Below are 21650 nucleotides of genomic sequence, written 5' to 3'. Positions count from 1 at the left end.
TCCCAGTTCCAGCTCCACCTGTCACAAATACATTAAATGCTTCAGGATTTTTCCCATTGATCTTTTGTAAGCACCAGTTACGAATCTTATTAAATACATGTCTCTGCTCTACGTTCAATGATCTTAATAAATTGAGTGCTTCTTGCTTTGATATTTTTGCTGGATGTGGTTCAATACTACATTTTTTTCCTACTGTTTCATCAGCTTGCAAATCAGGGATATCAAAACCATTCTCTTCTCCTATTACTTCTTCACATTCTGCTCCACACTCAAGTCTCTCTTGCTCAGAAGTAGGACAAATCAAAGCCCAAGCATCTTCTTGAAGACCAAATTTCTTGACATACTGTTCTGCTGCTTCAAGAGAATCAGCGTTTGCCTCATACAAAGAGCGATTACTTTCAACAATGCATCTCACAGATTTCAATTGATCATTAAGACTTACAGCACCATTTTTATAAAATTGTTCAAATGTTTCAAACTGACGTGGTTTCAAATGTGCATCTACAGAATATGGAAGAAACAGCTGCAATATACTGCGATAATATTTCTCAGGATATTTATTCTCTGAAAATCGGGGGTATCTTATGACTGCGGGTTCAGTTTTACTACGCTTCTGTATGTGACCCAAGCCATCTTTAAGTTCATACACTGGTGATTTAGTTTTCTTGTTAGTGTTTGCATTATATATTATCCTGTATTCTGAGCAGAATGTAGCAAGGCACATGTTATTAAATTTATCAAGATCTGGTCTAGCTTTGTAGCGATCAACTCTGTTAGCCATGAATATATCACTGTCATCATCTTCAGACCTGCTCTGAATTACACTTAGTGGCAAACTCATTCGGACAGGATTCTCGCCAACAGGAATGAATTCAACTTTTCTTGAACCCTCTTTCAATCTGAGACCACATACTCGAAACACTGCTTCCTGGGCCGATACTTCACGATTATGCAGATATACACAACCAAGTTCCTTCATACTTTGTCTAGCATCCAAATTACCCTTCAAGGCTTCTTTCTGTGTATTTGCTAATAACTGTCCCATTTCACGTTCAGATTTAGACATATATGACACAACATACGCAGCACAAGCATATGCATCACTGATGTACTGAATATCCATGTTAGCATTCCAACATCTAATCAAATCAGGATTGTACAGATTGACCCATACATCTTGTGGTTCTCTTTTTATGACAATTGTAGGTTTTTGGCTCAAACTATTGTTGGCTTTTTCAAATTCATCTTGTGTAATATTAATTCTTTCAAATAACTGTAAAGTTGACAAATGCTGGTTTTCCTCATTCTGTATTGCATCCCATACTGACTTCAATAATTCCTTGGCATCACTATGCTTCTTGCTATCACAATGCATATTTGTATCATTATTAATATCATCATCACCATCATCATCATCCCCATCATGATCATCATCATCATCATCATCATCAGTCATTGAGTCAGTATGATGATCATATTGGTCATCATCATTATCCATTGGATCTGGCTCAGTAATGAAGGTTCTATTAGATGGTGGTCTTGGAAAATTAAATCTACACTCAGTTCCCTTCTTTTTACATGACTTGGAATGTTTTCTGCTATGTAGCTGCACGTGACTCAGTATGTCATTCAGTTCTGGGTCCTCCTCCTTAGATGGCAATTTGCAACTGATATATGAATCAATGAATTGAATAACTTCTACATCGCTATCATGTCCCAATCTCGGAGCATTCTCAATCCAAAATAGACAGTGGGTATGTGGACTTCCTCTTTGCTGAAATTCAACTCTATAGAAATAATCCTTGACTTTGCCAATAGGCTGAGCTCTGGACATAATTACATCTTTCAAGAATGAATGGAATCTCTTGTCGAACATTCTAGCTGCAGTCACAGGATTACTTCGCAATATTTTACACTTCTCATTCCAATCCAAATCTTCAACATCTCTAGAATCACCCTGTTGCTCAATATTGTGTTTATGACTTCAGGCCATCTCATATCAGCTGCAGAAAATGAACAAAACCATGTTGGTATTCCAAGCTGTCTAATCATAGCCATGACATCTTTCTGAGCTGCTTGCCAGTATGGGGGTGTACCTCTAATTGGTTTCAAGAACCTATAACCACTATCAGACTGTAAAATATCTCTCAGTTGATCTCTATCATTTATCATGCTAGCATTTACCCTTTCAGCACTGTGTATACTGCCTGAACTCTGACGCATTGCAATTGATACTTTTGACATTACTTGTTGTATTTCTGACAGGTACTGAGCATAGAAGATATACTGAGTACTATTTGCAAATCTATTATCTGCATTCATTAACCTGTTATGAAAATATCTAGAAAGACTCAATTTCACATCACGATCATCACTGAAAGTAGAAGTGCCTGTTGGAAATAATGCTGGGAAACATTTGGCCTCATTAGCTTTCTCCATCAATACTCTGACTGGGCTATTTCGTTCACAAGGAGCAACACACATGACACCATCAAAATCTTGATCCAGGGCATCTTGAGCAATGTTCACTGGCTGCAAACATGTATCGTAAGTAATACCCGTCAACCGTTCTTCATCTGTGTCTACATCTGTGTCTACATCTGTGTCTTCATCATTCTCACTCGAGTTATCGGATTCATGCTCTTCTTGCTTTTCACTTTCATCTTCCAAGGGATTGTCCCACTCACAGTTTATCTCAATTTCATTATACCATACATTATGCTCCTTTAGATAATATAGTGCACGCTCAACATGTTCTCTGCTGACATATTGATACTGGTAATATCCTTTGAATGACAATTTTCTCTTCAACTTAACTTTGATTAACTGATTGTTATTTCCACATCTAGGTAATGATGTTACTGTTTCTGAAATATTTGATGGTACACATACAACTGGGCCATGCACTGCATTCTGACCACCTCTGGGTAAAGCCATCATCTTCATAAATGCCACATTGATTGCAATCAGATGCTCCTCCAATATATTTAAACAACTCAATTCCTCTGGGATATCTTCCAATGCCAAATTGTTTGCACAAGCTTCTGCTGGTATCCTGTTCTGAAGCAATTTCCTGTGACATGTATAGCAAATCCACAAACATGATCTACTTGATTCTGACACTTTACACTTATCACCACAATTTCCATTGTCTCGACATGTATGCACAAATTTACCACATATGCAATAGACACATTTGTACTTCTTTTGATAACACTTAACAACTTGTTTTCGAAAAAGGAGTTTATGGCAAACTGCACATATATATTCAGGTCCGGATGATACATCTTGCCTCCAATTTCTCATTACATTGTTCATAATACATTGACTTGCTCTCTTTCTTTTTTCTCGTTCATCATTTCTTTGCTTCATATTTTGACGATAACACCTATCCGTGTGGTACTTTGCTTTCTGAAAATTTATCAATTTCATCCTATAAAATTTGTTCAAAGAATACTTTTTTTTAATCGATTTAACAAGAGCATTTCTATATGATAAATCACTATGGTATTTTTTCTTAGTGTATTTTTTGGCACTAGTCATCTTTCTTTGCCTATGTTCTTCATTCTCATGATACTTCGTTTTGGCACTCTTCACCTTTCTTTGCCTATGTCCTTCATTCTCATGATACTTCGTTTTGGCACTCTTCACCTTTCTTTGCCTATGTTCTTCATTCTCATGATATTTAGCTTTAGCAAAATTGATCTTTTCTTGCCTATGTACTGCATCCTCATATCTTGTTTTGGCATTATTAATCTTTTGTTGTCTATACTCTATATTTTTATGATAGTTCGTCATTGTACATTGCTTTTTTCTTTGCCTATGTTCTTCATCTCTGTCATACTTCATTTTTGCATTGCCAATTTTGTTATTCCTATAATCAGCATTCTCATGGTATCTTTTCCTTACGACCCCAGTAATGCTTTTCACATTTTCTTTGTATCTCTTTTTGCCATACTCAATAGCACCTTGTCTGTATTGCACACAACTATGATATTTTTCTTTCTTTGCCCTTTTTTTTTTCTCTCTGACATTAACACCATCGTTTTTATTTTCTTTATCTTTCTTTCTCTGATATCTTTCCCTTTGTTTTTCTCGGTTAGTTTTCTGCCTCTTCTTTACATTAACACGTTTGCGTCTCTTTGATCTTTTCAATACTCGTGTTTTGGATGTATTTTCATCATGTTTCTGAGTGCTGTCTATCGGTAGCTCCCTTCTCAACTCACATACACTTGTCACTAAATCATAATGTATTTGATTCTTGTGGTGCAAATAAATTCCTGATTTCACAGAACTATCAGAAGCACGGCCTGGACATGCATAACTACTTGAAAACAAATACCACTTACATCTATTAGCATCATCATACGTGTAAATACCAACATCCAACATGTGTGCTGTTACAATGATTTCTACCTCGGTAGCCCATGTACCATTATTACACAATCTTGCATTTGTGACATACTCTTGCACTGTTCTGTAACCTTCGCGTAAACAGCACCTAAACTGAGCAGCATTTTCCAGCAAGTGATGAACAATTGCTAATCTAAGTTGCATGTGATTGTCCTCAGTCCCTGATATAGCATAACTAATAGCTCTGTAGAAACAGTTACCATCACCTTGAATTGTTTTTACAGAGTCAGGCTTACTCAATTTTTCACATATCTTGGAGATTTCATGTCTATCTAGACAAAGTTTTGTAATACCAAATTTCTCACACAATACAATCTTATGGTCATAAACCAATGGAACAAACTTTAAATTGACAGGTTGATTAGTCTGGATGATTTCTACATCATGTTCAACGTCTTTGTTTATCTGTACAGTACTACTGGAGCTACATGTACCCTTGAGAGTCTCATCACAACCACAGATACCGAGATCATCATCTACCCAGACAGTAACACCTGTAATTTCAAACTGTTCATGATCACTGACATTCATAGATTTTCAAAGTTCAGTACAATACCTGTACACACCTTGCCATGATGATACACATTTGACCAAACTTCTTCCTTCACTGTCCTGATGTCCATGCTGATTTCTAGAATGTGAATCAAAAATATAATACTTTCCTTCATGAGCGATTACTGAAAATGTGTTCCCTTTGAAGCAAATAAAACATGCACAATATTTCTGCACTGTCTGTTCCACTGCACAACTCATTGGAATCATATTAAATTCAATCAGATGTGTTTCTTCTCCAAAACTACCAGAAACAGATTCATCAATCTTCATGTGAAAATGTTTACCGAAAGCATCAATTTCATCAGGCAACTCGCTGATTAACAAATATTCATCCATCATTGTAGAGCTACAAGACAAACAACAGTACAATTCATTGCCACTATTCAACACAAAATCCACGTCTTTGTTACACCACGAGTTCAACGGCTTAATTTTGCTAAAGAGGATTCCGCACAGGCTCATACAAGCACATTGTCTACCAGCTAGCTCGCCAAATCTAAGATCACCTTGATGGAAACTACCTTGAATGAAACTGATATCCTTATTCTCTTGTACCTTTTGTATTTTAGTGCAACAAATGCTTTTACGATCAGTCCATTTTTCATTTCCCCCATCAGCTTCATGTATTCTCTCTGAATTATCTCTTTGAGGAACGACTTTCAGCTTTTTCCTACAGTCAGTACATTCAACAGAATTTTCAACACCGTCTTCAACTTTTCTTTTTGACTTCATTTTCTCATCACTAATATCCTTTTCATTTTGTGTTAACACCTGTTTCTTGCTTCGAAGTCCATATCTAGCAATAGGTAATGTTTTTGAAGTCTCTTCATTTCTCTTTACACCATTTTGCTCTGCACATTGCCCGACACATTTACGACTTGCCTTCTGTGTTTTTACCCGATTTCCCTCATTCTTTTCCTTTCCAGTATTAGAACCACTATCAACATTACTACTTTTCTTGTTCCGCAAAGAGTATCCTCCTGTTTGCTTCACTATGCCCTGTTTTTGATCTGTATTTGAACCTTGTCTGCAACCCATGTCATCCACTATTACATACTTCATTGTTCCTATCTGTCCCTTACCTTCAGTTCCATTTATCACTGAAATGTCAATGTTATCTTCTCTACTGGAAAGACCTTCAGTACATGACTTGACAGCTACATCATCCATGTTGAGTATCTCATATTTGTTCACATCTGCAGGAATGCCAAGATCATACAACAAACATTCAGTATAAGTACATTGCCCACATTTCCGACACAACCATGATACTGCCTTACTTGCCAAAAGAGATTCCATCTTTGAAAACCCCAAACAGTTCACATGATAAACAATGTTGCACGAGTCACACTGCACAGCTCTTTCATCTCGACCAAACAATTTATCACATACCCAGCACTGCTTAACTTCTCTTTCCTTCACACAATTGACATTCTTTGCCTTTTTGTCATCCACAACAACTCTCTTATAAAAAGACTTTCCTTTACCTTTCTGCTTTACTGCATCTGAACATTTACTTTTCATGACAGAAATCTGTTCACACTCACTTCTCCTATTTTGCTTACGTTTGCATTTTTCTCTCTTCTGCATATTCTTTATGACATAACTCAAGCATCTTCTAGTGTGACTTTTTACATTGTGCTGTGCTTTCTCATGGTTCCTTCTATGTTCCTTACTCATACGCATTTCCACAACCTTGCCATTCCTTGACCTATGATAATCCTTTTTACATGCACTTCTTCGCATTTTCTTTCTATTTGGTTTTACAACTTTTCTCTCGTCTCTGTAATACACTATAACACACTCTAATACTCTATTTCTGCTGCAACATGTCTGACCCCTGATCTTCAACTTTTGCAATGCATTCTGCTGAACTAGTCTCGTAATACTCATTGTCTTCATTCTTAACTTCTTCAAGTCTTTGTCTTTTGATTCTGACTTCATTTGAAACTTTGATTGAGGCATTTTCTGAGCATTTTCTCCACTAGGAGACATTTTCTGAGCATTTTCTCCACTAGGAGACATTTTCTGAGCATTTTCTCTACTAGGAGACATTTTCTGAGCATTTTGTCCACTAGGAGGCATTTTCTGAGCATTTTGTCCACTAAGGGCCATTGTCTGAGAATTTTCTCCCAAAGGAGTCTGAGCATTTTCTCCACTAGGAGGCACTGTCTGAGCATGTTCTCCACTAGGAGGCATTATCTGAGCATTCTCTCCACTAGGAGGCATTTTCTGATCTTTTTCTCCACTAGGAGGCATCATCTGAGCATTTTCTCCTGAAGGAGTCTGACCATTTTCTCCCGAAGGAGTCATTACTGGAAATGGAATGTTGCATGTAGGGGTAACATGGGTACACACTGAAGGGAAGGTATGAGATGTAACATGAGAGTGAAGGATAACAGACGTAACAGACAAGGGTAACACATACTCCTTCTTCCTGTCTTGTCTTTCATGCCACAAGGTAGCCCTGCAAGTGGTTTTCTTCTTGTAGACCTTCATTTTCTGTTGACAAAAAGATACAGTTCATTACAACACAGACACTTACATAACTCAATTCCCAACCTCTTACAACAAGCACAACTTGCATTACATGACATTCCACAAATACAACCCTTTCATACATTCCAACAAAATATCAACAAACGAATCACTTTACGGTACTATTAATATAACTATTAACTAATCACTTGGAAAGACGGACAATTTTAATAACACCTTTCATATTTCAAATTCACTTTTTTAGTCATTCTAAAAACTAGTTCAAAATCAAAAATTTTAATTTCCTTCTTCAACTTCGGTGCAACATGTGTTGCATTATATGCACATACAAGTACAACCTGCACATACAATTCACTTCCAATATTGTGTTATGGAATTCACACATATGTGGAGTTTGTACACATGATCAGGATGATGCAATAGCTTTATTGCGCTGGAACATTAACACATTACATCTGTCCATACATACATGTACATTGTGTAAATTACACATCAACACTTCTCATACAAAAACAGTCTTCACATGACTGTCAGTGTCACATGCTTTGTTGAAACAATCAGCATTTCTTTTATTTTTTAATTGAGAGATCCATGTCCTTCATTTCAGTCCTTTTCAATAACCATGTTGTGGAGATACTGAGTAACAAGAGGAAAATCTTAGTTGAGTATGTGGGCTTACACACATGCATAAATCACATAGTGCATACATGTACATGCATTCTTATTTGCACACACACACTACACAACTCTCCATAGACTTTCATGATGAGGCCTAGGCCTAGTACTTGATTGTTATGACTGAGTTGTAGTTGTAAAATATTCAAAGCTGATTTCAATTATTTATATATACGCCCTAGTTAACTTCTTCCTTTTTTAAATTAATCCCCTAACGTTACCTCAGTACATTCTTAACACTATAGTTTTCCATTAAATAATTTTTTTTTTTTTTTTAAGTAGACCTAACTCACGTCGTGTGCTCATACCTGCCACGCTCGTAATAATATACTACTGGTCTAGATACCTAAACATTACACGTAATACACATTCGTAAAAATAATGTCTTGCAGAACCCGACTGTAACATAAAACAGAGGGCGCCCTGCCGTTTCAACGATGCTGCATGCACTAGAGGCGAAACCAGACGTGCGCGCGCGTGCACGTCACCAACTCTAGCGCAACCTCAACGCATGCATGATTGCCTTGCGCATCTGAACAAAACATTCACTTTGCGAAAATAAACAATTTTATCAAACTTAGCTCAGCCTGACATAATTATCATCTTCACCATATCTATCTCAAACTGATCAAAACATCATAAAAACCCAACTGACGATTCATCCAAAAATAAACACCAAACCGGGCCTATAATCACAACAATTCTCTACATAAAAACTAAAAGATTTCTTTCAATTTTTATAAAGGCCCTAATTAATCACAAAAAGTCTTCATCAATTGTAATCTTTGTAACGATGTTCTGTATATAATTTAAAAATCCTGTTAACCGGGGGAAAAATACTGTTCATTATATTCCATCAAATCCCTTGCACACAATTTATATAGGCCTAGGCCTATAGCAATATTCTAACTTCTCAGTGCACCTTTCACATTATTTCTTGATAAAACTTACCACAGACCAACTAAGACCCTGCATATTGATTTAACATCGCCTTAAACTTTCTCTTTTCATCACCAGCGTTTAAATGTCCGCAACTACAATGGCTTATATAATTTCACACCATTTCTAGAGACGAATTCGAAGACATCAAAATTTGACGGATGAATTCCACATACAGACAGAACCCTCAAAATCAAAACAAACAAAATTTCTTCCAAACCATTCAAGGGATTAACAAAATGATAATTGATGTCATTATGCCGTCATCACCTGTCAAAATACAACCAATTTAGCTAGGGTACATATCTTTTGAACTAAATAGAGTGTGGTGTTTATTAATTATTCGTGACGTGTTTTTGACGGTCCTTTAAACAAGAATTCTTATTCCGGCGATCGGACAAAACCGCTTGACTTTGCTGTTACCAGAACTCAAAACATTGAATATGACTCACAAGAAGCTGATAAGTTTTCACTATTTACAAATATATTATCAAACGGCCTAGTAAAGGTATTCCAGATACGAAAAATAAGGGCAAAAAACATAGTCTCCAATCGGACCATCATCTGAAAGCGGCTCATAGTTTGCTTTTTTGAATTTCAAAACAAACCCTCCAAATTTTGCTAAACTGCCCCTAGATTCCTTGATTAACCACAGATAGATTTCCAATGTCCCAAAGTCATCATCAGACCTCAAGTTACTGTGATCACAGTTTCAAAACGATCATTTTTCAAATTTGTTTTTTTATCATTTGATCCCTGTCACCCCTGATTTGTGACTTTGTTCGTAGCTCAAATAATGATACCCAATACATTTTTTCACCTTAATTGGATCCCTAGTGCTGTGACGTCATGAAACAGTAAGTGTACAATGTGAACACACACACTTATTCCATATTAATTTTCAAGCGTCACATATTTTAACTTCGATGAGCATGTATCCTCTCCCACTAACATCAGTATTCACTACCCCTCTTATAATGGCGTAATCAAACTGGAAAATTAATTACTTGTACGTGTTTAAAAAATCAATATATACACACATTGATCACTACCTAAACAAAGTGAATTTTTAAACAAATAACTAATTGTATTTAAAAATGTAAATTGTCTGACCTTTGTTGTTTCATAAAATAGTTTTCTACCCGACCACTCTGCGTTTGTATTAAACGCCTAGTATCGTTTTGATTAAACATTCCAAATTTGCATAACTTAGAAATGCAACCAATAACCAAGTCCACATCTGGGCCGACTTCGCGGCGCTGCTAAGCACAAACATTTCACTTAGCACAAAACAGTTTGGTGAAGTTTCGTTAAGGTTATTAGCCAAAAGTCCATGTGATTTTCATGCAAAGCAAACAACAACTGAATACTATAATCACGAGCAAAATACATTACCTGGAGTTTTGGCTGCTTACCTGCCTTTATTAGCCAAACATTTGTGTGCTAAGCAACTGTTTCTCCTCAGCAGCTCCGTGAAATTGGCAGATTTCCAAATCGCTCGCGCATGCGCTACGTATACCTCCCCTTGACAACAGATTTTTGAGAAACAAACCAATTCGATCTAGCGCTATCTTCATATATGATCTAAGCCTGACAAAAGTTCTACTTCAACTTGGCCAACAACTACACTAAAGCGAAAGGTAACTTTCATCTCATCTTTTTTGGCACTTGTCTCACATCATTGGAAAGCCAAATAAACAGTTTCCAGTGTTTTTTTCTAATGAAAAATTCATGTTTCTTTCAGACCAAATTTTCAACCCATGGGCCCATGAGCAATATTCACCACGTGCTATTCATGTACGAGCTCAATAACGTAGTCCACTCCTTAACTTATCGCCTTTTTTAACATTCGGACATCGCCAGACCATGTCCGAAAGTTAAAAAGTCAATAAGTTGGGTCTAAATTAGTCAGATATATGCTCAACCATGGAGCTACATATATCACCTGAGTATTAATATATCGCTCAACATGCATGCTCACCACCAAATGCAGTTAACAACTCTAAGTCTAAGTTACTAAAGACAAAGGCTGTTCAAAAGTATTATTGTGTTAAGTACACCATATAGGCCTATCCCTAATTACTTATGAACATAGGCCTAGGCCCTATTTCCCTTTACTAAAATTGTGAAGTCACATTCCAGCTCTGACCAGCACGAGAGTGCCTAAATTCTCAGTCTAAGAAAGTAACCACCTAAGTAGCAAAAGCGAATCGATGAAGTGTGAAGTACGTTACATAGCTGCTATGGGAACCTGGAGCAAAATTAAGGTGTGCCCACTGAAGTGGATCAATTAATCATGTTACACTTTCAGTAGAAGCAGAAGCTAGGGTATAGGAGACCCATTAGTCTTAGGTAGTAGTAGATCGAGAGGAACTAGGGTATAGGAGACCCATCAGTCTGTAGAAGCAGGAGCCAGATGTCATTGAAGTGTGAAGTTGCATCCTAGTGGTGCCAAGTACAGGGAGCCTAGAACAAGCTTGGTCTACCCACTGAAGTGGAACAGTATGGTTGCAGCAGTGAGTCTCAGTATAACTATAGGACCTATACAGTATAGAAGACCCATTAGTCTTAGGTAGTAGCAGAGGACCTACAGTATAGGAAACCCATCACTCTGTAGTAGTGGGGACTAGATGCCTTTCAAGAGTGAAGTTGCATATCCTAGTAGATGCCAAGTAGCTGGATGGGAGCCTAGAGCAAGCTTGGATAATGCCCAATGAAGTGCAACAGTTACACCTCTATGTTCCGACACCCCTATGTTCCGACTGCACATATTCCTATTCCTAACCCTAACCCTAACCGGGAGTAACACAATCCAGGTTGTCGGAACATCATATAGGGGTGTCGGAACATAACGCAGTCACCAGTGCAACAGTAGAGTTACAGTCTCAGTACAAGGACGACCTGGGGTTCAAGAGACCCATTAGTACTTAGGGTATAGGAGACCAATCAGTCTGTAGCAGTAGGACCCAGATGTTATTAAGGTGAAACCCAATGTCTTGTGGAACTGTCTTTGCATGCTTACCAGATGTCAATGGCTTCTCGTATGCATCATGGATGCCACAACTGGATCAGACTGATGCCAGTTTGGCTGCATCCCAAAGAACTTTGTGGTCGTTAATGTACGTGAGGATGTTTGACAATGGCCGATTTGTCAAAATCTCCTCATCATCCATGTGGTCTGTGTTAATCCTTTAGCCTGGTTAGAACCTTAGTTCCAACCAGTTTCCTTGATGTAAACTTTGCCACATTTACATGGAATGCAGTAGACCCCCTGCTTGGACAAGGAGTCCTGCTTGTCCATGTGAGTGTGGAGGGTGCCTTGGAACTTCTTGCAACATGAGTAATACACCTTGACACCAGCTAATTGTCAAAGGATGCATTGGAGATGATGAGAAGCTGCACATATGTACAAAAGAGTGACTGAGTGTGAGGCAGATACAGTGGAAGGACCTTCCCCAGAGGAGACCTAGTGGTCAGGTTTGATGATCTTAATGCGGTTGAATCAGCAAACCTGAACCTAGGGGTCTCCTCTACCCAAGGTCCTACCACTGTGTCTCCCTCAGTCACTCTTCCATACAAAGGTCCAGCTTCTCATCATTGATCTCCAACACATCCTCCGACAAGCTGTGTCAAGGTGTATCACTCATCTTCCGACAAGCTCCAAGCCATCCTCCACACTCGCAGGACACTTCCTCCAAGCCAACAGTCTACCGCATTTCATGTAAATGCAGCAAAGTCTACATTAGGGAAACTGGTTGGAACCTTCCCACAAGACTCAAGGAACATGTACAGACCACATGGACGACGAAGACATTTTCACATATCGGCCATTGTCAAACATTCCCACATTAACTATCACAATGTTGATTGGCATGCAGCCAAACTCATTGCCTCGATCCAGTTCTGGAATCCACAACGCATCGACATGAGGAACCATTGAGATCCACAAGCACAACACAGTTCCTCAAGACATTGTGGCACCTCAACAACATCTGACTTCCACTCCTATACAATGATGGGACTCTATATCCTAAGTCCTCTAATACTACAGACTAATGGGTCTCATATACCCTAGGTCCTCCTACTGAGACTGCAACCCAACTGTTCCACTTCAGTGAGCACGTCCATTAGCTTGCTCTTGGCTCCCATCACCTACTAATCCACTATAGGATGCAACTTCACACTTCAACGACATCTGATTCCCGCTCCTATAGACTGGTGGATCTCCTATACCCTAGGTCCTCTCGATCTACCACTACCCCAGACCAATGGGTCTCCTATAGCTCCTCCTCCTACCAAGAGTGCAATCCAACTGTTCTACTTCAGTGGACACACCATAACCTTGCTCCACACTCCCATAGCAGCTACTTAAAATCCACTAAGAGGTAACTTCACACTTCATCAATTTCCCTTTGCTACTTAGGTGGTTACTTTCTTAGACTTTATTAGGCACTCTCCTCAACACAGTCACCTGACCAGAACATCATGTTGATACCTTTTGTTCTTTTCAGAACTATTATTCACACATGATGTTTCCACAAACCTTTCATTTATTAACCTTATATACTTCACATTAATCTCTTATCATTTACATTTATTCATTTACCTTGACTAACTCCACCTCCATGCTCATCAAGAATTTGACATGTGGAGCTTAAACTGTCTTGTAGATCCGAGATTCTAACAGGCCTAAAAAATGAGACTCTCTGTTATGATCTTTCTCCTGTCTACTAAACCCAACTCACAAACATATTCAAATGAATGAGATATTTTCCATGCAATCTATATTGGGAAACTAGAGGGAAAAATAACCATTTTAGTGCTACAGATACAGATCAGAGTCACATTTTTAGGACCCCTTAGAATCTAAAATGTACTTACATAGTTTTACCTTCAGCCCTATATGTCAAATTCCTGATTGACTATATTGCAGCTGCATCAACTTACTAAAATTATTCATCAATCCTTTGTCAATTATCAAGCTCCCATCATTTTTTCCTCACAAAAACATGTTGCAACCTCACACTACATTTTTTCTTCATACAATGAAGAAATTTACTTTATAACTTACAGATAACTTATAACTTGGCCTTCATCTTAATGACTGTCAGTAATGACAAAATACATTTTGAACTGTTTTTTACCTGCCCCTAGAGGGTGCTCAAACACTTAATGGCATCATCAATCATTTTTCTGGAACACTGAACGCACCCAAAGACTAACACCGTTGACAACAAGTCCATATCTTTTTCCACTTTCAAATTATTAGGCACTTCTGATATCAACTGGAAGGAAGGCTTACAAGACTTGACACACAAAAGATAAACTACAGATCATGTATTATCATGTCAATTCCCACAACATTCAACTTCATGTCTCTCATGTTAATTTAATTATATTTTAAATTTGAAAGATTAAATTATTAACCTTTCAAGTGCAGACGTACGTCACACAACCCATGATGACTTCATAATTACAAAAAAAGCATCTTCAGTGGGTTCTCCATTCATGTATTTTCATTTGTGTTTTCATTTTGACAAACAGTTGTGGAGAACAATTTCCTGAAAACAATAATACTAACAAAAACAAAAGTACATTCATGCAATAATTAACAATAGGTGTTGCACTAATAGCCAAACAACTAATGGAATCCTTAAATCAGACTTATTATGTTACTGCACCTGGTGCAAAACATTTTAAAGATGTAACAAAACCTCTGTTAAAATCATATTTAGTTAATAATAAACTACATTAAACAATATATACAGTAATGTGTATATTTTCATTACAGCGAGCTTATTTTAACATTGGTGAAGTATACACATGTGCATTTTACACAATATTAAATTAAGTATTATCACATTTTTATTATCAGATGTCAGCTGTCAACATTAAAATCATCACAGCAGCAGAAGAGCGACCTAAAGCGATGTACGTAATGAGATGCATCACAGGTGATCACCAAGTGAAACCGTTGTACATGTTCCATGAAGCACAAGCCAAATTCGAGGTTGGCAACTACTACAAACTCGTAGGCTATACTTCATTTGAGCTAGCAAACCACGAAAGTGCCATCAAAGTCAATGCAAAGACCCGAGTAAGTATGCAAAGTTTCAAACACTTTATATAAAATGTGCATATTTCTCTACAAACTTCAATAATCGACCAGCACTGAAGTTGAATATTTAACTTTAGTCTGCATTTTTTTTGGAAATAGCACGCAACCATGTTACATAAATCAGTGCAACGATGGAGAACAAAATGTAGGTAGATGCCACCCTTAAGTTTGACCAAAATATATCTAATTTCCATAAAATATTAATCCCTGCCATTTATTTCCATATTGGGGTATATTCTATATTCTTTTGATTTTTAAAAAGTTAATTTCAGTCATACTACTTACACACCCTTACTTAAATAACATTTTTATAAGCTTTTTATACAAATATTGACTGCTTGGAATGGTGTTGTAAAACTAGCCTCCCAAGGTGATCCATGGACATTCTATTTTCACAACTGTACTATTATTTTTTTACTGCCATTTTTTCTTTCAGATTTTCCACTGTCAACCATTCTTCATCCCGGCTGAAATTGAAGAACAATTCTTCCACGCTGACCCTGTGAGCGTCGAGGAAGCACTCCAGCTACCACCATACCGACGCGCATCCATCAAAGGCATATTGACCTATGTAAGTAAAACCATCATACTACAATTCTTCTTATCTAAGCCTTTCAATACACATTCCCTTCACAACATACTTTTTAACAAACCATAAGTATCAAACTCTTCTACCTCACATAATAATACATATATTGTCAACAAACAACACTTTACCACAGACAGTGCAAAACATATACATTAACTGTGGTTTATAATTTTCAGGTCTCACCGGTCAAGGAGGCCACAGGTTGGAAACGGAAGACACTCCACCTCTCACAAACATCATGCCCGAACAAAGTCGTTGTGAACCTTTGGAATCACATGTCATCAACTCCGGTCCCACCCATGAGATCTATGGTAGAAGTCACCAACGTTGAGACATCCTTGTATCAAGGCCAGATCTCATTCAACACTACACCTGAAACAAATATCAAGGTAAGCAATCAATTTTTAACATATTTTTCAAAACCCATCATTTCATTTTTCATTAATTTTCAAAAATATTTACAATCAATACAATGGAACCCACCAATATAATTTCATTTCATAGACTACTACTTTCATCCACACATCCCTTCATACAAACAAACTGCTAATTCCCCCACCCTTTTTCCCCCACAAATACAATTTTAAACTTAATTACCTAGAGAGAAAAAAGACACACACCTTTTACACTCACAAAACCCATGGTACACCCATTCCTGATCCCCTCTCCAATTTGCTCCATCATTGGTTGTGTCCGACAATGACATTTGTCAATGTTCCTCTCATATGACTGTGGAGAAGAAAATTATTACAAAAGTGCAAAACAACTTCATATATTCCACTATTAACCATTAACTTTCCTAAATATACAACCTTCCCAAAAATTACCAAATCACAGCGTCTACAAACTACCCAAATTTTAACAAAACACAATTGTCTTATTTAAAAAAAAAAACTCACAAACACATACCACTCATTCAGTATTTTCTTACTCGTCTTTATTCTTCCAATTCAACAGGAGCAACTTGCAACTGACACAAAAGACATCAACATCACTGCATACTGTGAAGAAAGGTAAGACCACACCTTTTTTTCTCATTCTAACTTTCTTCTTATTACATCTCTTCTAACAACTATACAAATCCTTACAAAATATCGTACACTGCCTCTTGCCTGTATAGATGCTCTGCTTTATGCTAAAAAGTCTCATTCATTAACAAAGCAATCATCCAACCCTTTTTTTTTTACCCTAACCCCTTTCATAATTTTTTTAATACCATCTTACCTTGCTCTTCCAAAATCAATCTCCACATGCTAAACTCAAACAGTAAGGCATTTTCAAGATAAGTTGAACTGGAACACTGGGCAATGTACAACATTTGCTTTTGCTGCAATTATCAGAAATAAATGAATTTGTTGAATCAGTGTGGTATAGCAAATATTATTAAATGACTTAATTCACATTTTGGGCTCATGCATGCAAAAAAACTCAAGAAAGCCAATTATCATTCTTGTAGTCTGGTTCCCTCACCCCATGAAACACTAATTAAGATAAATAAAACCAATTTATAGACTTCAGGGATGGTAAGGTCAGAGAATCAGTCTACAAGGCTTGTACCCCTTTACAGATGTGTAATCAATAGCAAAGATGCACAATAACTAATTAGTAAAAATTACGAGCATCTTTTCAACAAAGCCAGTTTTCTCCAACGCTAGTCAGCTGACCACCATTGGAAAAATACAAATTTTCTGGAAAATGTCACCATACCATGACCCACATTTTTACAGGATGCTTTCAACTGTCATTGCCTAACAATGCAGTAAGGCATTTTCTCATAATTTAATCATTTCATTTTGTGATGTTTGCAAACGTTGTATCCAGTAGCATAGCCAGGAATTTTTCAGTTGGGGGGGGGGGGGGGGAGGGCCTGGAGTGGTGGAACATTTCATGGGGGGGGCATCATGTAGATCAATGATAATTTTTTTACAAACTCAAAATCTCAGTGGGAGAGGCAACTGGGGGGGGGGGGGCGACAAGGTTTCATGGGGGGCCGTCGCCCCCCCCCCTACGCCCCTCCCCCCAGTTGTATCTTACCTTTAATATAATGCTTTGCTTGTCTCAACTTGGCATTTTCAGACCAAACACGGTTACTATATCACCTGATTCAGGGCAAGCCTATTATTATCTCACCAACCCCCAGCTCCGACACCGTCTTGTGTCAATTTAATGTAAAATCTCACACTTTTTCTTAGTAGTTATGAAACTCTTCTTCATTCTAATTTAACACTGCATATCATTTCCACCAAACTTAATCACTATTTTCTACAGATTCAACGTAACTCTTCTCTCTGACACTGACGAAGAGTTCTATGTGCCTGAGCAAATGCTCCTCGACTTCGCAAACATCAAATCCTTGCACAACTTCCAGCTGCCAATGTGTGCTCAAATGACATACAACATGACAACCAAAGTTGTGCAGAGTATCAAACAGTAAGTATTTACACTTGTATTTCAACTTAACTTCATTTCAACAATTGACTCCATTATCCCTTTACCATTACATTTCCATATTTAGTCCACTTCATTCAACCCACATCAGGCAACCATGCACCCTCCACATACTTGTACAATTTATCCAATATTCACATCCGCTTCATCCTCACATTTCATACTGATCTTCCACACAAGGGCAGATCCGGGGGGGGGGGGGGGCAAAGGGGGCCTTCCCCCCCCCCAAAAAAAACGAAACCAATTTTTTTTTTTTTTGATGTGACATCACAATAAAGGCAGGCAATGAGTACACCACCATCTCTTCCTTAAAAAACATTGGCTAAAGTGGTCAGAAATTGCCTCAGATCGCACCACAGAGCATCTAGAATCCAAAATTTGTTCGTGGCCCTTGAGCAAGCCCCGAACCCCACGCCGTGTAATTTTTGGACCCACTTTTTGGGGGGACCAAAATTGTGTTATGGATCCGCCCTTGCTTCCACATCCTATTCAATTATCTTTTTGCACTTCATTCTCACTGAGTATCTCTTGTCACTATCATAACTCATCTAAACCTAACAAAAGAATTCCAATAACAACAATTCGAGCTGCATTAATAACTACATCACATCATTAAGATAATCTAACCGATACATACCCACATCCCCTACACCACACATCAAAACATGTACCTCAACAGTTTCAACACCCCCACCCACATTCACAGTAAGACACTTTCCCCAAAACTTTTCCCCTTCCTTTCCCCCTCCCCCTCCCCCCCCCCCCCCCCGATTGATCCCCAGCACTTTATCGACATGTTCTATTCAATTTCTTATCTGATAAGATTCACAAAATATTCACACCAATCAAACACTATACAAATTCATACTTTACAGAAAACATGCTCAGCACATGTGCATTTGTAAAACCCTAGATAGTCTACAACCAACGTCTTTGTATTTGTTATACATACACTATTCTGCAGTTCCACAAATTTCTCATACACAAAAAATTAGTTGTTCTACTCACTTATTTCCAGCCCATTCACAGTACAGTAGGTCCACACACACATACACAAGCTTACAATTTCATTTTGACTGCCCCATCAAATATTTCCTCCCACCCAATTCCCTTCCTCCCCCCCCCCCTTTTATGAAGTACAAATTATATATTCGCATCAATCTGTAATATGATTTTTTTTCTCTGTTTTTTTTCCGGGCATAACAGTCCAACTAATCCAACAAGATAAACTAAGACTTAATTATATCCCACATTTCACCACTTATCACACAAACATAAATCAAATACTCCACCACCAAATTTTCATTTCAAACTGTCTTTCCACCACTAATTCTAACTTCTTCCTTAATGCATGTATCACTAAATCTTACAAACAAAGAATTTACCATGACTACCACTTAACACCTTAGATTAATATTTCAATCTAATTCAATTAAACTTCGAAGTGCTACATAACACAATCTATTTCTTCTCTGAAACTTAACTTAATTAACATCACATATTCAAATTTAAATCTTCACTTCACTGCTCATTCAATTTTTATTCTTTTTAATTTTAAAGCATCACCGATGACTCTGAAGCCTCCACATCAAAGACTACCTTGGCAGTAGATTAAAGGCTGAACCATCCTGAGGAATCTCAGCCATCCTGAGGAGTCAACTTCAAATCAAAACTGATCACTGCAAATAGTTTAAAAAATCAGAACAAAATTCACCATCTATTGAATCATAAAACTAAAGTCTTGAGTCATTTGATTATTAAAAAATGTCCACATTAATGTTTTAATCAAACCAATATTTTCTAAATAATTATTGCTTTTAATTACGTACTCCATGGGTGACTCAAAAAAGCAATACCCAAATGTCGTGACTAATCTTTAAGTTAGGTTCTGCATGTAGCACTTTCAAAATCTAGCATATGCAAGCCCAATGCATAACCTTTCATTTAGTACAACAATCATTTAAATCACTTAGGTACTTTACTACTTTTTAAACACTACAATCTAGAATTTTAAACACAACCACCATTTTAAAACATTTTCCTCAGATCACAAGAAGGTAAGTCTTCTTTCAGCCAAACAAAAACAGATCACATAGGAATGTGTATGAATTGTTTTCATTTTGCTGAAACAACACCCACCTTTCTTGTCATCCATGAACGGATTTTCAAACATTGGTTGTGTTTAAAATTCCATAGCGTGAAAAGAACATGAGTGATCTGAATGATTCTTGTACTAAAAAAAGGATTCTGAATTGGGCTTTCAACTTCATACAATAGCTGTCAAATTTGCTGACTTGGTTCACCCTCTCTGCTTGACCATTATCACCAACCATATAATAAAGTTACAGGCCCACAATTTACATATAACAGCTACGTGCAGAACTGCACTAATCATCCCAACATTTGGGTTGCTGCTTTTTTGACTCACCCTATACATGCATTTGCTTAGCAGTAAATGAAACAGTTGAATAAGGCTAAAAAAAAAAATATTCGGTCTCTGGTCAGACCAAAGTTCCGGAATTGACGCAGCCCCACGGTTTTTTTTGTTTTTTTTCCTTTTTTTTTTTTTTCTTCAAGCTTGGATTGTACAGACAAGGTGGGTACTATTTTGCTTTTTTGGTGTCCTCCTGTACATTGGTGTCCTCCATAATTTGCCTTGGTGCTTTCAATCATTTGCCTTGGTGCTATTTCCCATTCCTTGGTGCTCTTTGGTAAAAAAAAATTGAGGAGGTGCGAAAATAGAGGGCGCTGTTGGAGCTAAATGATTAAATTCGACGCGCGCGCTGACCAGAGACCGACTTATTATTTGTTTTGGCCTAACACTCTGTCTGAACACTAAACTTCAAATAATACCAAGCCCAAAATAATCACTGCAAATCATTATCATTGATTTAAAAATCACAAAAAAACTCAACATATATTTAATCATGCAATTTACATCTTGACTCATATAATTATTTCATACATGTACACATGATCAATGTTTTAATCAAAACCCTAATTCTCTCAATAATTTGTGTTTTTTGTTACATACATCTATTAAGCATTTCAGTAGTTAGCTTTTGTTACGTTTGCATCTAGCCCGACTCCATCTGGACGTACAGTACTATCATACCAATTTTGATGGAGATTATCTTCTCATCCAGGACACAAATTTTCAAAGTTAAGGTTCCTCTTCGAAAAAAACGTGCGATTATCTAAAAATCTTCATCCATCTGACCAAAAAACATCTTTCAATCATCATCTCCCATGAATATCATCCCGAAAATGTTCCTTCATGCAATTTCAAAATGGGGACCGCGTTGTAATGTATGCATTATGCACGTACACTTGGGCAAGATGATGAATATGCATTCGTTTCATAACGTTTGTCAGGCGCACGGGGCAGCTGTCCATATAAAAACAAGGTCATGA

General features: G+C 37.4%; 1 protein-coding gene across 1 annotated transcript; it reads left to right on the top strand.

The window, feature by feature from the left end:
* Window positions 1-14960: 14960 nt before the first annotated feature.
* Window positions 14961-20193, top strand: LOC119740349. Its single transcript, XM_038215616.1, has 6 exons — window positions 14961-15178; window positions 15636-15770; window positions 15965-16177; window positions 16746-16801; window positions 18057-18218; window positions 19797-20193. The coding sequence occupies exons 1-6, from the start codon at window positions 15011-15013 to the stop codon at window positions 19849-19851; spliced, it is 789 nt and encodes a 262-aa protein (XP_038071544.1). The 5' UTR covers window positions 14961-15010; the 3' UTR covers window positions 19852-20193.
* The last annotated feature ends 1457 nt before the right edge of the window (window positions 20194-21650 follow it).

This window comes from Patiria miniata, unplaced genomic scaffold (assembly GCF_015706575.1).
Source record: "Patiria miniata isolate m_02_andy unplaced genomic scaffold, ASM1570657v1 HiC_scaffold_5, whole genome shotgun sequence".
Lineage (NCBI taxonomy): Eukaryota > Metazoa > Echinodermata > Asteroidea > Valvatida > Asterinidae > Patiria > Patiria miniata.
Note: the sequence above shows the minus strand (reverse complement) of the source record. Positions and strands in the feature narration are given on the sequence as shown.

What these genes read in the sequence shown, in the direction of transcription:
- LOC119740349 (XM_038215616.1), top strand. Translation starts at nt 15,011, where the DNA reads ATGTACGTAATGAGATGCATCACAGGTGATCACCAAGTGAAACCGTTG. An exon ending in CACCTGAAACAAATATCAAG is followed by an intron (nt 16,178 to 16,745) that starts GTAAGCAATCAA and finishes CCAATTCAACAG; the next exon opens with GAGCAACTTGCAACTGACAC. An exon ending in GTTGTGCAGAGTATCAAACA is followed by an intron (nt 18,219 to 19,796) that starts GTAAGTATTTAC and finishes TTAATTTTAAAG; the next exon opens with CATCACCGATGACTCTGAAG.